Source organism: Medicago sativa, chromosome 5, assembly GCF_051527215.1.
Source record: "Medicago sativa cultivar Bolivia chromosome 5, Bolivia_mono, whole genome shotgun sequence".
In the NCBI taxonomy this organism is placed as follows: domain Eukaryota; kingdom Viridiplantae; phylum Streptophyta; class Magnoliopsida; order Fabales; family Fabaceae; genus Medicago; species Medicago sativa.
Genome location: NC_140753.1, coordinates 57,966,906 through 57,980,292, shown reverse-complemented (window position 1 = coordinate 57,980,292; position 13,387 = coordinate 57,966,906). Strand labels below are relative to the sequence as shown.

General features: G+C 33.2%; 2 protein-coding genes across 2 annotated transcripts; both read left to right on the top strand.

The window, feature by feature from the left end:
• The first annotated feature begins 1,276 nt into the window (after positions 1-1,276).
• Positions 1,277-4,938, top strand: LOC146923441 (cation/H(+) antiporter 15-like). The gene is made up of 3 exons (XM_085708587.1): positions 1,277-1,598; positions 1,755-2,762; positions 3,366-4,938. The coding sequence occupies exons 1-3, from the start codon at positions 1,362-1,364 to the stop codon at positions 4,578-4,580; spliced, it is 2,460 nt and encodes an 819-aa protein (XP_085564713.1). The 5' UTR covers positions 1,277-1,361; the 3' UTR covers positions 4,581-4,938.
• Positions 4,939-8,442: 3,504 nt separating this feature from the next.
• On the top strand, positions 8,443-13,150 carry LOC146923440 (cation/H(+) antiporter 15-like). The gene is made up of 3 exons (XM_085708586.1): positions 8,443-8,793; positions 10,092-11,102; positions 11,681-13,150. The coding sequence occupies exons 1-3, from the start codon at positions 8,557-8,559 to the stop codon at positions 12,902-12,904; spliced, it is 2,472 nt and encodes an 823-aa protein (XP_085564712.1). The 5' UTR covers positions 8,443-8,556; the 3' UTR covers positions 12,905-13,150.
• The last annotated feature ends 237 nt before the right edge of the window (positions 13,151-13,387 follow it).

Sequence of the window (13,387 nt, the reverse complement as noted above, 5' to 3'; positions counted from 1 at the left end):
AATATTATTTTTTTAAAATTAAAGTATAATCTTTCTATTAATATATATATATATATATTTTTTTTGACGTATATATATATATATATATTAATATATATATATATATATATATAATTATAATAACAAAAATAATTCGTTTTTACCCTTCACACCTTAATTATTTTCTTTTAAGTAAGACACAAATTGACGTAGAACGGAAAGAATGGTTAGCAAGTGCAAAACCTAAAAGATAAACAGACAGGTTGCAAGCGACAAACCTATCAAATAAGGGTTTTCGGAATCTACCAAAATTGAAAGAAAAGTCTTCAATATTTTCATTCAATGAAAAAGTGCCTCTTAGTTCTGTTTAAATACTAAAAGAAATAACAAACCTGTATGAGCCAAACAATAACAAACCGAAATAAAATAGAAAATTCTAGAATATGCTGAAATATTAAAAGGCGGTTTCGGACCTTCAGAAGATCTCGAATGACTAAATTAACCCCTACTTCATGGAGATACGATGAGTTTTGCTCGTGAGGTTCGGGGTTTTTCGAAAAGGTATAATTCAGGTCATTCCGACACCAGATGCAAAATCTGCACCATTCTGATTGAACCTTTCTTACGCGCCACTTCGTGTTCAATACACGCCGCCAATTTGTCTACATCACAAACTAACAATGTGATTTTTTTTGACAAAAACGATGTGATTTGGTTTTATAGTTGAAATCTTGTTCATAATCACATATTGTATGGTCTGTATATCATCAAACCTCACAGAAGAATAATGAAAAGCAAGAAGTCAAAAGTCACAAAAGAGCAAGCACATATGCATGTACACGTGTAAATAAACGGTAGAAGTCCTCGTGAGCTTCAATTGGTATGGACAATGCATAATATGTGCAAGGTCGAGGGTTCGAACCCTGAACACTACAAAAAAAAAAAATAAACGGTAGAAAAAAGGATAAGGAGAAGGAGAAATATAGAAAGTGAAGTAAAATAGAGAATCAAATGATAAATTATTTAATTATGAAAGTTCATTCCATTCCATACCTCCTAAATTGGATGAGTTAAGATTCAACCCTAATAAAATTATGGACTTAAACAAATTAACGTTCCCAATTCAAAACCATCAATTCACTACTAAAAATATCTACATAGAAAAATCACAACAAAACTAATCTTAAAACATCAAAACCATAATTCAGCGCTACCGCTATTAAAATTAATAATCAATATACTTGTCACAAAGTTACATCCTCCAAATAAATCTAAAAATTGTCTTTCACCCTCCTTCCTCTTCGTCAATTCCATGGCGAACAATTATCTAATTATGCATTCTTTTCTCTAAATCATTCTTGATTTGCAGTAATTAATGTGACATGGCTGCAACAAGCGTAAACGCGAACGTTACCGGCGTTATGCCAAACGGAACAACATGGGTATGTGAACACTTGATCAAGTATGAAAGATCAAAAGGAATTTTCTTTCATGATAACCCATTTACTTACACATTACCGGTGCTATTTCTACAAACCTCTTTAGCTTCTTTCTTGACCACAATTTTACAATTCCTACTTGCACCACTTGGGCAGAGCAGCTTCGTTCCACAAATGCTGGTAATTTATTTAATATTTTCAGATATATATTTGTTAAATTTGAAATACCAATTTCTTCTCTCATTCTATAAATTTCTTATCTTTAGTATTTTATTTGGGAATGTTTCCTTATGTAAAACATGTTGAAAAATTGTTTTGTTTATGAAATGTATTCAGGCTGGCTTGATATTAGGACCGTCGGTTGTCGGACAAAGTGAGTTCATAAAAAAATGGCTATTTCCACCAAGAACATTCTACATAAGTGAAACAATCTCATTTTTTGGGTGCATGATGTTCTTGTTCTTAATTGGAGTAAAAATCGATCTAAGTATTGTTATAAGATCAGGGAAAAAAGCTTGGGCAATTGGAATATTTTCATTTCTTGCACCACTAATAATGTGCACATTCATCGCAGTTCTTATACAAAAACTAGTATTAACCCCCAACCAAGCTCTATATGAATCCATATTTCCCATTGTAATGATCTTATCAACTGGTTCATTTCACGTCACCGCAATTCACTTGGCCGATTTAAAGCTATTAAACTCTGAAATGGGTCGAATAGCGATATCTGCATCCATGGTGAGTGGAGCCACTTCATTATTGTTGATTACGACTATCGTTACGCAGAAGAAAGCAAGTTTAATGAAAGACAGTTCTTCTATAAATTGGATGACAATGTGCATGCTAGCTATGATTGCCTTCACAATATGTGTTCTACGTCCCATAATGTTGTGGATGGTAAGACAAACACCCGAAGGGCAACCAATCAAAGAATCATACATACTTTTGGTAATTTTAATGTTATTGGGGTGCTCGTTATTTATGGAGGTTATTGGAGAACATTTTACGCTTGGGCCGGTAATTCTTGGTCTGGCTGTACCTGATGGACCTCCATTAGGATCAGCATTGACTGAAAGATTGGAAACAATGGTGTCAAAAATATTTTTGCCATTGTACTTTCTTTTTTGTGGTGCAAGTTTCAAATTGTTTGTAATTGATACTCGTTGCTTTGCAATTGTGCAAATTGTTGCTGTAGTTGCATTTTTGGGGAAGGTTGGTGGTACTATGCTGCCTTCAATTTATTTGAAGATGCCAGTTACTGATGTTCTATCTTTAGGACTACTCATGAGTTGTCAAGGCATCACACAATTACTTTACTTGCAGACTTCTCAAGCCCTTGCTGTAAGATTCAATATACCTTTCTTTTAGTTTTCCATTATGTATGTGGTTTAAGTTTTTGCATAGAAAGAAAAATGAGGAATAAACCATGAATTTAGGTTTTATATTTTAACTATTTTTAGAATTTGGAACGTGAATCGAGTGACCTGAGAACAAGTAGTCCAATAACTATTTGATATGCTCTAATACCCTCTTGGAATTTGAGTTGCTCTTAATTCAACCATACTATATTAAATTATAAGGTGATAACTGCCTACACGTATATCCTTTTTTCAAGCCTTATCTAACAAACGCGAGACTCTTAACAATTATCTCTCCAATTTAATCCCTAGAGTATATAAATATAAGACTAATCACTAATCAGTATATAGAATCTGTAAATTTAAACCTAAAGTTTAAAAAAATGTTGTCAATTTAGTCCATAATAACTTGATACCAATGACAAAAGTGACATATTTTATATACTTTAGAGATAAAATTGGAGAGAGAATGATACTTTAAGGACTAAATCGATGGTTTGTTTGAAAAATGAGTGCAATAATGCTGATCAATAGTAGCTGCATACTTGAATATGAATATATTATATTTATACATTATTTGTTGCAGTTTATGGATGACGAAACATATGGTAGTGGGATGATAGCTCTGGTATGGTTAACAGGAGTAATCACACCCATTGTGAAATTCCTATATGACCCATCTAAGAGATATTTGTCCTTAAATAAGAGAAGAACCATTGAACAATCAAGTTCAGATATTGAGCTACGTCTCATGGCATGTGTACACAATCAAGAAAACACACCATCCATGATCAATCTTCTTGAAATGTCAAACCCTTCATTGCAAAATCCTATTTGTTTCTATGTCCTACATCTTATTCAACTTACAGGAAGATCGACACCACTTTTCATAGATCATCAACCAATATGCAAGAAGACTAAGTCGTCACATTCTTCTTATTCAAGACGCATAATAAACGCCTTTAGATCATATGAGCAACAAAAAGAGAATAGTGTGGTTGTGAAACTCTTCACGTCGATCTCGCCTTATGAGACAATGCATGATGAAATATGTATGCAAGTTGCTGAAAAGAGAGTTTGTTTGTTGATTGTGCCTTTTCATAGACAATGGAGACCTAACGGAATTACAGAATCTGCACACCCGGTTCGAGCTTTAAATCGCCAGTTGCTCAGAACGGCACCTTGTTCTGTTGGGATTCTAATCGAACGCGGTGCTTTGAATAGGAACAACCCTTTAACTACTGTCTCATTCTATAGTGTTGGAGTAGTTTTCATCGAAGGTGAGGACGATCGCGAAGCGTTAGCATACGCCATGCGAATGGCGAATCAGCCAAACGTTAGCGTCACGTTGGTTCGAATAATGGAGCCTAGAAAGAAAAATAAGAACATGATGAATAGGGATCCGGACGGCGATTTGATTCATAGGTTTAAAGTGGATTGTATTCAAATTAAACGTCATGATTATAAAGAGGAAATAGCAAGAGATAGTGTTGAATTGATAAATGTTATAAGGTCACTTGAAGGTTGTTTTGATTTGATTTTGGTGGGTAGAAGACATGCAAGTGAGAGTTTATTTAGTGGAATGTCTGAATGGAATGAGTATCCGGAACTTGGTCCTATTGGAGACATGTTAGTGGCTTCAGATTCTACTTTTGATGGTTCTGTTTTGGTGATTCAACAACAAAAGAGGTCAGGGGTTGGTTATCATGATTTGCATCTAGATTCCAGTGTCATGGGAAGGCAAGAGAGCTTGACCATTGTGGAAGTACCTCGTGATAGAAAGGTTTGGCGAATTGTTTAATCAGTTGTGCTATTTAGACACACGAAAGCCAATACGCCTATACAAAGAAGTGTGGATGTCGGACCAAAGGTGTGAGAAAAAGAACTTGAAGAGTTAGAAAAAGTAGTATAATAGTCAGAAATTGTACGAATATACAATGTTGATGTCAGATTTTGTAAAAAAAAATAAATTAACATTTATGTTGTTTAATAGCTATTGTATATATTAGCGACATACATAAGTTTTAGGTTCCATGTATAGTTAATTTTTTTGTTGTTGTTGAGAAACATGTATAGCTCACTTTCATTAGTCATGATATTTAGTTTGTTAATACTTTGTTGATTAACATAGAATGAGAACATGCTATTTTCATCTATAATTTTACATTTGGTTCTTTATGCCGTTTGCATCGGTCTGTTTTGCTTTAAATAGTCATGGATGCTTACTGTTTTCAAGTTTTGTTGATTGTGCATGTGGTGCGTGATTGTTTGCTACAGATTGAGATTTCTCGCTACTTTACCCCTTAGGGCTGTGCTTTATCACCCATCTAGGTTGTTGTTCTTTGCTTTCATTGGATAAGACTTTAATTATGTCCCCAAATTATTTGTACTCCTTTATTTATTTAAATATACTTATGCATCTCATATGTCTAAGAAATAAATAAATAAATTTGTTCTTTCCTTCTTTGTTCAGTTTTGGCAACAAGTATTGCAAGGCTTGAATAAAAACCAAATTAATAAGTTGTAAATCTATGGAGTATAAAATACAATCTATGAAGGTGAGAAAAACACAAGAAGGGGGGTTGAACTATGTTAGCTTTTTTTTCCTTTTAAACTAAATTAAGAGTCCAGAGTCTGATAGAGTTCAGAGTTTGGAACAATGTTGAGAGTCTAATAGCAGCGGATATAAAAGTGACAGAGAGAGAGAAAGACACAAATCAATTGTAAAGACACAAATCAATTGTAACATCCCAAACTGCTTTTAGGATTGCCGACTAACCCCACAAACCAACACGAGTCTTTTCAGCGTGCTTTGTCCTCACTCGCACGCTTACCGGGAAACTTCCCGGTAGGTCACCCATCCTAAAATTGCTCCAAGCCAAGCACGCTTAACTTTGGAGTTCTTATGGAATGGGCTACCGAAAAGAAGATGCATCTTGTTGATATGGGTAGTACCTAACAATTCTTATAAGCCTTCCTTCAACCATGTAGTCCCATACCTACACGGCCTCCGGATCCCTCTCATTCCGATGTGATTCGGTTCCTCTTATTAACGTGGGGTCATCCTTACGGATAGTGCCCGTTCCAACTGGCGGGAACCTTTCGTATCCAACTGGCGGGATATCGAAAGCCACGTCGTGGGTGTTACATCAATTATCCTGGTTCCTTCCACAATCCGGAATTAGTCCAGTCCCCCTTGCACTTCCAAGGAGATTTTCATTATAATTTAATCTGATTACAAATGCTCAAGCACACAAGCAAGAGACTTCAAATGCTTAAGCACACAAGCAAGAGATTTCCTATGCTCAAGCACAAAAGCAAGAGACTTCTAAACAAACAAATTACAAAGAATAAGTTTGGTTTGAACACTTGATATACAATCAGTGATGTTCACAATACAAAACAGTTCAGACTCTAAGACTCTAGAATTTCTAAGATATGAAAGTTGTTAATAAATTCTAAGAGTTTGATGCACAATAATTTCAGCAGAGTCTCTACTAATCTTCAAATATTCATTCCTTTATATAGAGGTATGAAAGAGATGTTGTAGAGGTGCCAACACATCAAAGAGTCGTTATAGAAGCTTGATCAATCAACATTGATTTGTTGCTTGATATGGTTAATGTCTTAGGAGGGAATAATTTGATTAACCAGTAGAGACACAATTGTAGCTTGTACCATGTGCAGGAAATGTTAGAGTAGTGGTTGTATAATTGTACGATGATCTCATTATTGTCCTTTCTCTGTGTATAAGCATCCAATGCCTTTTAATTACTCTGAAATATCCTTTGCTCTAGTCTTCTATTCCTTGTGCACATTTGTGTCTTCAAATATCCATTTAACTAACTTCAGGATCTTCACTTCAGACTTTGATGGTCGTCAGACTCTGGGTGATCTTCAGACTCTGACAGTCAGCTTCTGATGGTCTTCAGACACTGATGTCATCAGACTCTAACTTGCAACTAAGCTTCTCTTGTAGATTATTTTGCTCTCATCTGTTCTTTTCGAACCAATACCTTATTTTAACTTATAAATTTTAGTCTATGATTGTGCGCACTTTAACCAATACTTTATAAATTTTGTGCTTTCCATACATGTTCTTTCCCACACAGTTCTTGCCATATTACAATCATAGTATGATGGAAACTTATATTTACCCTACATCGTTAAAGTATGAGTAGTGCTATATGGCACGACAAGTTTGTCGCACCATTTGCACGAAGACCTTTACCACTTGTTTATTCACGCCTCAGGCTAGATGCTTAACAACTTCTTAACACAAGTAAAATAAAATATTGATTTTTTGACACAAGTAGAATAAAAGTAAACTAAATTATTTAATTTTTCACAATATGAAATGTTTGTTATCTATTACTACAAAATATTCTGCACCAACCGCTTGCACCAATTCTCCATATAGTTTGAAGCGGTGCTTCTGTGACATAACAGTCTGAAGTGGTATAAAACTAGGTCGGTTATATGTAGCATCATCCTTTGAATATATTGTAGCGTGAATTCAACAAAGCAACACCATCAAGGTACTCACTGTACAGTGTATCACATAGTGATTTCATTGTTCTACTATCAAAGGTATGTGCAGTAACCAAAGCTTAATGTTCTACTACTCAATTAGTATTTAAATTAAATGGAGTAAAAGTAGGAGAGATGGATGGAATTGGACTTATGAAAGTGAGAAATTAAACAAGAATTCATGTGTCGTGCATATGGTACGACAAAAGTTGTCGTGTCATAAAGCATTTTCCTTAAAGTATATCATATAAGTATAATATAAATCTAAAAAATTTCCTTATTGATTTTGAATTTCTTATTCTATAATTATTTTTGTTTCAGCCAAAATTGCACTGTCGCAATTAACGCGTTTTGTTGTTGTTGTGGTTGCGTGTGTATTATTATTTCGAAACTCTTGCCAAATATATTCAATTATGTCAACCATAATGGGTATCTCCGTACACCATTTTCCCACTTATAATTGTTTTAAGTTTAGCAAATTTATTCATAGGAATAACATTCCTTGGAACATAAAGATGAGAATTTTTTTCTAAGGTATTTAGAAAAATGATGTTTGCCTAACATTATAATATTCTCGTGAACAATAAAAATAGGGATTATAATAGATAATTACATATGAATATATTCCCATATATCTTCATGGGAACTTTATTCCCACCCTTTTTGTTGGGAAAATTTTTCTATTCCCGGAAATTTTGTATACCTGAATATAAAATTTAGTAAACTTGTAACAAACATAGGCAAATATATGTCTATCGTTTTATTCTCAGGAATTTACGAATATAACTTGAAACAAACGAACCCCAGTACGTATTCTATTATGTAAATCTCAAAAGATTTATCCTTCTATGTATGTCTAAATTAAACATACTATTACTAAACTATTAATTAGCTAATAAATATATGGAGTTTCCCTCTGTTGTAAAAAATAAAAAAAGTTAAGCACTTAAACCCATTAACAGTTCCTACCAGATACCATTGATTCACAACTAAAAATATCATCATCATAGACTAATCACAAAACATAACTAATTTTAAAACATTAAACCCATAATTCAGCGTTACCGCTATTAAAACCAATCATCATTATACTTCTCACAAAGTTACATCCTCCAAATAACTCTAAAAATTGTCTTTCACTCTATTCTCTTTCCCTTCCTCTTAGTCAATTCCATGGAGATCAATTAACTAATTACATATTCTCTTCTCCAAATATATCAAGCTTGATTTGCAGTAATTAATACGACATGGCTGCAACAAGCGAAAATGCGAACATTACCGGCGTTACACCAAACGGAACGATATGGGTATGTGAACACATGATCAAGTTTCAAAGATCAAAAGGAATTTTCTTTCATGATAACCCATTTAGTTACACATTGCCAGTGCTATTACTGCAAACCTCCTTAGTTTCTTTCTTCACCACAATTTTACAAATCATACTTGAACCACTTGGGGAGAGCAGCTTCGTTCCACAAACGCTGGTAAGATATTTAATATTTTCTAACATATGTCTATTAAAAATGAAATATTAGCTTCTTCTCTCATTCTTCTCTTCATTGGTCATCGATGTATCAAGTTATTAAGTGAATACATTTAAATTTGATGTTGATCAAATGAGAATAACAAATATTTCCAAATGATCATTGAAATTGAAAAACAAGTACTCAGGTCCATTAATTCTTTAACATCATTCAATTAGTTTCTAAAATAGAGCGGAATGAAATAAATATCTCATTTCACTGTTTAAATATTTTATGAAGCATAATACATTTCCTATTCCATTGTTTGAATAATGACGGAATGGAATGGATAACAATTTTTTAGTTTTATATTAAAATACTTATTATGTAATAAATTAATCATATTTATATTAGTAAATTTTTTTTTCGACAAATAGTAAAAAAAACTTATTCACAACATTAAATGATATTTAATATTTTACATAAATATTATCCTTAAATCATATAAATAGAAACATGACAGGAATCTATACAACATTAGAATATATTAATTCTTAAGAAACTGTTTATACGAGTTTTATGACGGTATGAAACAAATTTCTCATTCTACTATTTGAAAAGTGAACGATATGCATTGTGTTATATTTTTTATTCAGTTTTTATCCTTAGTTTAAAAGATATCTCTTATTAAATTATAAAAAATGACAAATTCGTAATATGTCAAAAACAATCTTTACAATATTTTAAAGCTTCAGTTTAAAACACAATCCTTATTACAAGTTATTGGACTCAATGCAAGTCTTTGCAATGCCTCTTTTTAATAATTCCCTAATTATGATAATGAAATAACTATTAGTCAAGTTGCACAAAAAAAAAAAAGGGACAGAGAAGGAATGAACACAACTTACCTCTAGAAATTTTCACCTCTCACGCCAGATTCTTTCTATTTCCTTCCAAATTTGCCTATTGTGGAAGAAAAGAAAAGAGATAGAGAGAATAATAAATGAGAAACAAAACATAAATTATGAGAGAATAAATGCAAGAATAGGAAATCTTTGTCGTCACTGGAAAGCGGTTTGAAGTTTCTATTTACGTCATTGCTCGTGGTTTTTGATTTACAATCTTTCATAGAGAAAAGTTGAAAATGAGAGAGTGAATTGATTTGAGACCACTGGAGAGAGAGAAAAATAAAGAGAGATTATGAATTTTGGTAACAACATATGATAAAACTGATGATTTGGTAACGACATATTTGTATATTATTAAGATTAAGATATATAACATGCTAATTAATTCTTTTGTTTTCGAAATGTATTCAGGCTGGCTTGGTACTAGGACCATCAGTTTTCGGGCAAAGTGAGCTCATAAAAAAATGGATATTTCCACCAAAAACATTCTACGTAAGCCAGACAATCTCATATTTTGGGATCATGATGTTCTTGTTCTTAATTGGAGTAAAAATCGATCTAAGTCTTGTTACAAGATCAGGGAAAAAAGCTTGGGCAATTGGAATTTTTTCATTTTTTGTACCACTAACAATGAGCCATTTAATCGCACTTCTTCTAAGAAAACTACTAATAACCCCCGACCATATTCTCTACAAGTCCATATTTGCCCTCTCATTTATCTTTTCAACCGGTTCATTCCACACCACCGCAATCCACTTAGCCGATTTAAAGCTATTAAACTCAGAAATGGGTCGAATAGCGATATCTGCATCCATGGTTGGTGGAGCCTTTTCGTTATTGTGGGTTACTGCTAAACTCACAGAAAAACAATCGAGTTTAGCTTTAAAGAAAGACCGTTCTTTTACTTGGATGGGAATTTCTTTGCTTGTTATGGTTATTATCATACTATGTGTTCTTAGGCCTATAATGTTTTGGATGATAAGAAAAACACCTGAAGGAAAACCAATCAAAGAATCATACATATTTTCGGTGTTTTTAATGATATTGGGCTGCGCGTTATTTAGTGAGGTTATCGGAGAACATTATATGATTGGTCCTGTAATTTTAGGTATGGCTGTACCTGATGGGCCTCCATTAGGATCAGCATTGACTGAAAGGTTGGATGCAATTGTGTCAGCGATTTTCTTGCCATTGTATTTTCTTTTTAGTGGTGCTCAATTCAATATTTTTCTAATAGATACTCGTAGCTTTGTAATAGTGCAAATTGTTGCTATATTTGCATCTTTGGGGAAGGTTGCTGGAACTATGTTGCCTTCAATTTATTGGAAGATGCCAGTTACTGATGTTCTATCTTTAGGACTGCTCATGAGTGCTCAAGGTATCACACAATTGATTTACTTGCAGACTGCTCTATATCTTCATGTAAGAATCAATATAACTTTCTTCTAATTATCAATCATATGTATCTGGTTATGTTGCATAAAGAGAAAAATGGGGAATAAACAATCTAGTTGCTAATGTATCATTATATCTCTTATTTAGGTTTGAGAAATATATAAATATCATAAATAGTCCCTAAAGCATATAAAGTCTAAGTATCATTATTTTTCATGAAGTGTCATATTCATTAATGACGTGAAATTATATTTGGTGATGTGACATTGCTAACTTTGTTACAATTTTTCTTCCGGACTAATTGATCATATGTAAATCTATTTTTATGAAATTCACAATATTTAGTTCAAATCAACAATGTCGCACCATCAAACGTAATCCTACATTAATAATGAAAAAATTACCGAGAATGATACTAGAGTGACAAAATTTACGGTTTATTTGAAAATAATGATACTATAATGTATGCAATGTTAATCAATAATAGTTACAAAATTTACGGTTTATGATTATTCTGTCATGTCATTCTTGATAAAATCTTTCATGATATATAGCATTGCTCTAGTTACATATTTGAATGTGATTATATATGTGATTTGTTGCAGCTTATAGATGAAGAATCATATGGTATTGGGTTGATAGCTTTAATATGGTTAACAGCAGCCACAACACCCATTGTGAAATTCCTATATGATCCATCTAAGAGATATTTGTCCTTAAATAGGAGAAGAACCATTGAACAATCAACTTCAGATATTGAACTACGTCTCATGGCATGTATACACAGTCAAGAAAACACACCATCCATCATCAATCTTCTTGAAATGTCAAACCCTTCATTGAAAAATCCTATTTGTTTCTATGTCCTACATCTTATTCAACTTAGAGGAAGAGTAACACCAGTTTTCATAGATCATCAACCAACATGCAACAAGGAGAATCCACTGCACTCGGCGAGTTATTCGCAACACATAATAAATGCGTTTAGATCGTATGAGCAACAAAATTCAAACAATGTGGTTGTGAAACTCTTCACATCGATTTCTCCTTATGAGACGATGCATGATGAGATATGTATGCAAGTTGCTGAGAAGAGAGTTTGTTTGTTGATTGTTCCTTTTCATAGACAGTGGATTCCAAATGGGATTTCAGAGTCAGCAGCCCCGATTCGCGCATTAAATCGTCATCTTCTCAGAAAAGCACCTTGTTCTGTTGGGATTTTAATCGAACGTGGCACTTTGAGTAGGAATAATCCTCTGACTAGTATTTCATTTTTTAGTGTTGGAGTTATTTTTATAGAAGGTGAGGATGATCGCGAAGCGTTAGCATATGCAATGCGAATGGCGCATCACCCAAATGTAAGGATCACCTTGGTTCGAATAATGGAGCCTCGAAAGAAAAATAGGAACTTGACCAACAGGGATCCGGACGGCGACTTGATTCATAGGTTTAAAGTGGATTGTATCAAAATTAAACGTCATGATTATAAAGAGGAAATAGCAAGAGATAGTGTTGAAATGGTAAATGTTATAAGGTCACTTGAAGGCTGTTTTGATTTGATTTTGGTTGGTAGAAGACATGTAAGTGAGTCAAATTTGTTTAGTGGATTGTCTGAATGGAATGAGTATCCAGAACTTGGTCCTATTGGAGACATGTTAGTGGCTTCAGATTCTACTTTTGATGGTTCAGTTTTGGTGGTTCAGCAACAAAAGAAATCAGGGGTTGGTTACCATGACTTAAATCTAGATTCTGGAATCATCAAAACAAAGCAAGAACCTGTAACCATTGTGGATGTACCTCAAGATAGAAAGGCTTGGCCAATTATTTGATCAACTATGTTGTTTAGACGCACAAAATCATTAATATATGGTGTTTAACATTGTATATACTAGGGACATAAAATAGGGAGAAAAAAACTAGGGATATGTACATCAGACCTTTTTTTTAGGGAATGTACATTAGGCATCATGTACAGTTGACTTTTATTTTTATGATAATTATTTTGTTAATACCTAGTTGATTAGGATAAGATGAGAACATGTTGTTTTAATCAAACCTTCTTGGACATGTTCTAATTGATTTCTCTACTTGATCCAAACAGAAATTTGTATTGGGAGGCTAATAAACCTAATTGGCTCATTAGATTTAAATAGAGGAGATGGAAATTTGATTCATTCTACATCTATCAATTACAACTGAATGGTTCGTAAATAAATAAATTAAATGCATATAAAATATGGTAAATTTCTTGTAGAAAAAATGGTAAATATTCGATGCATTAAGAGTAATGAAACAACCCAAAAACCCTATAG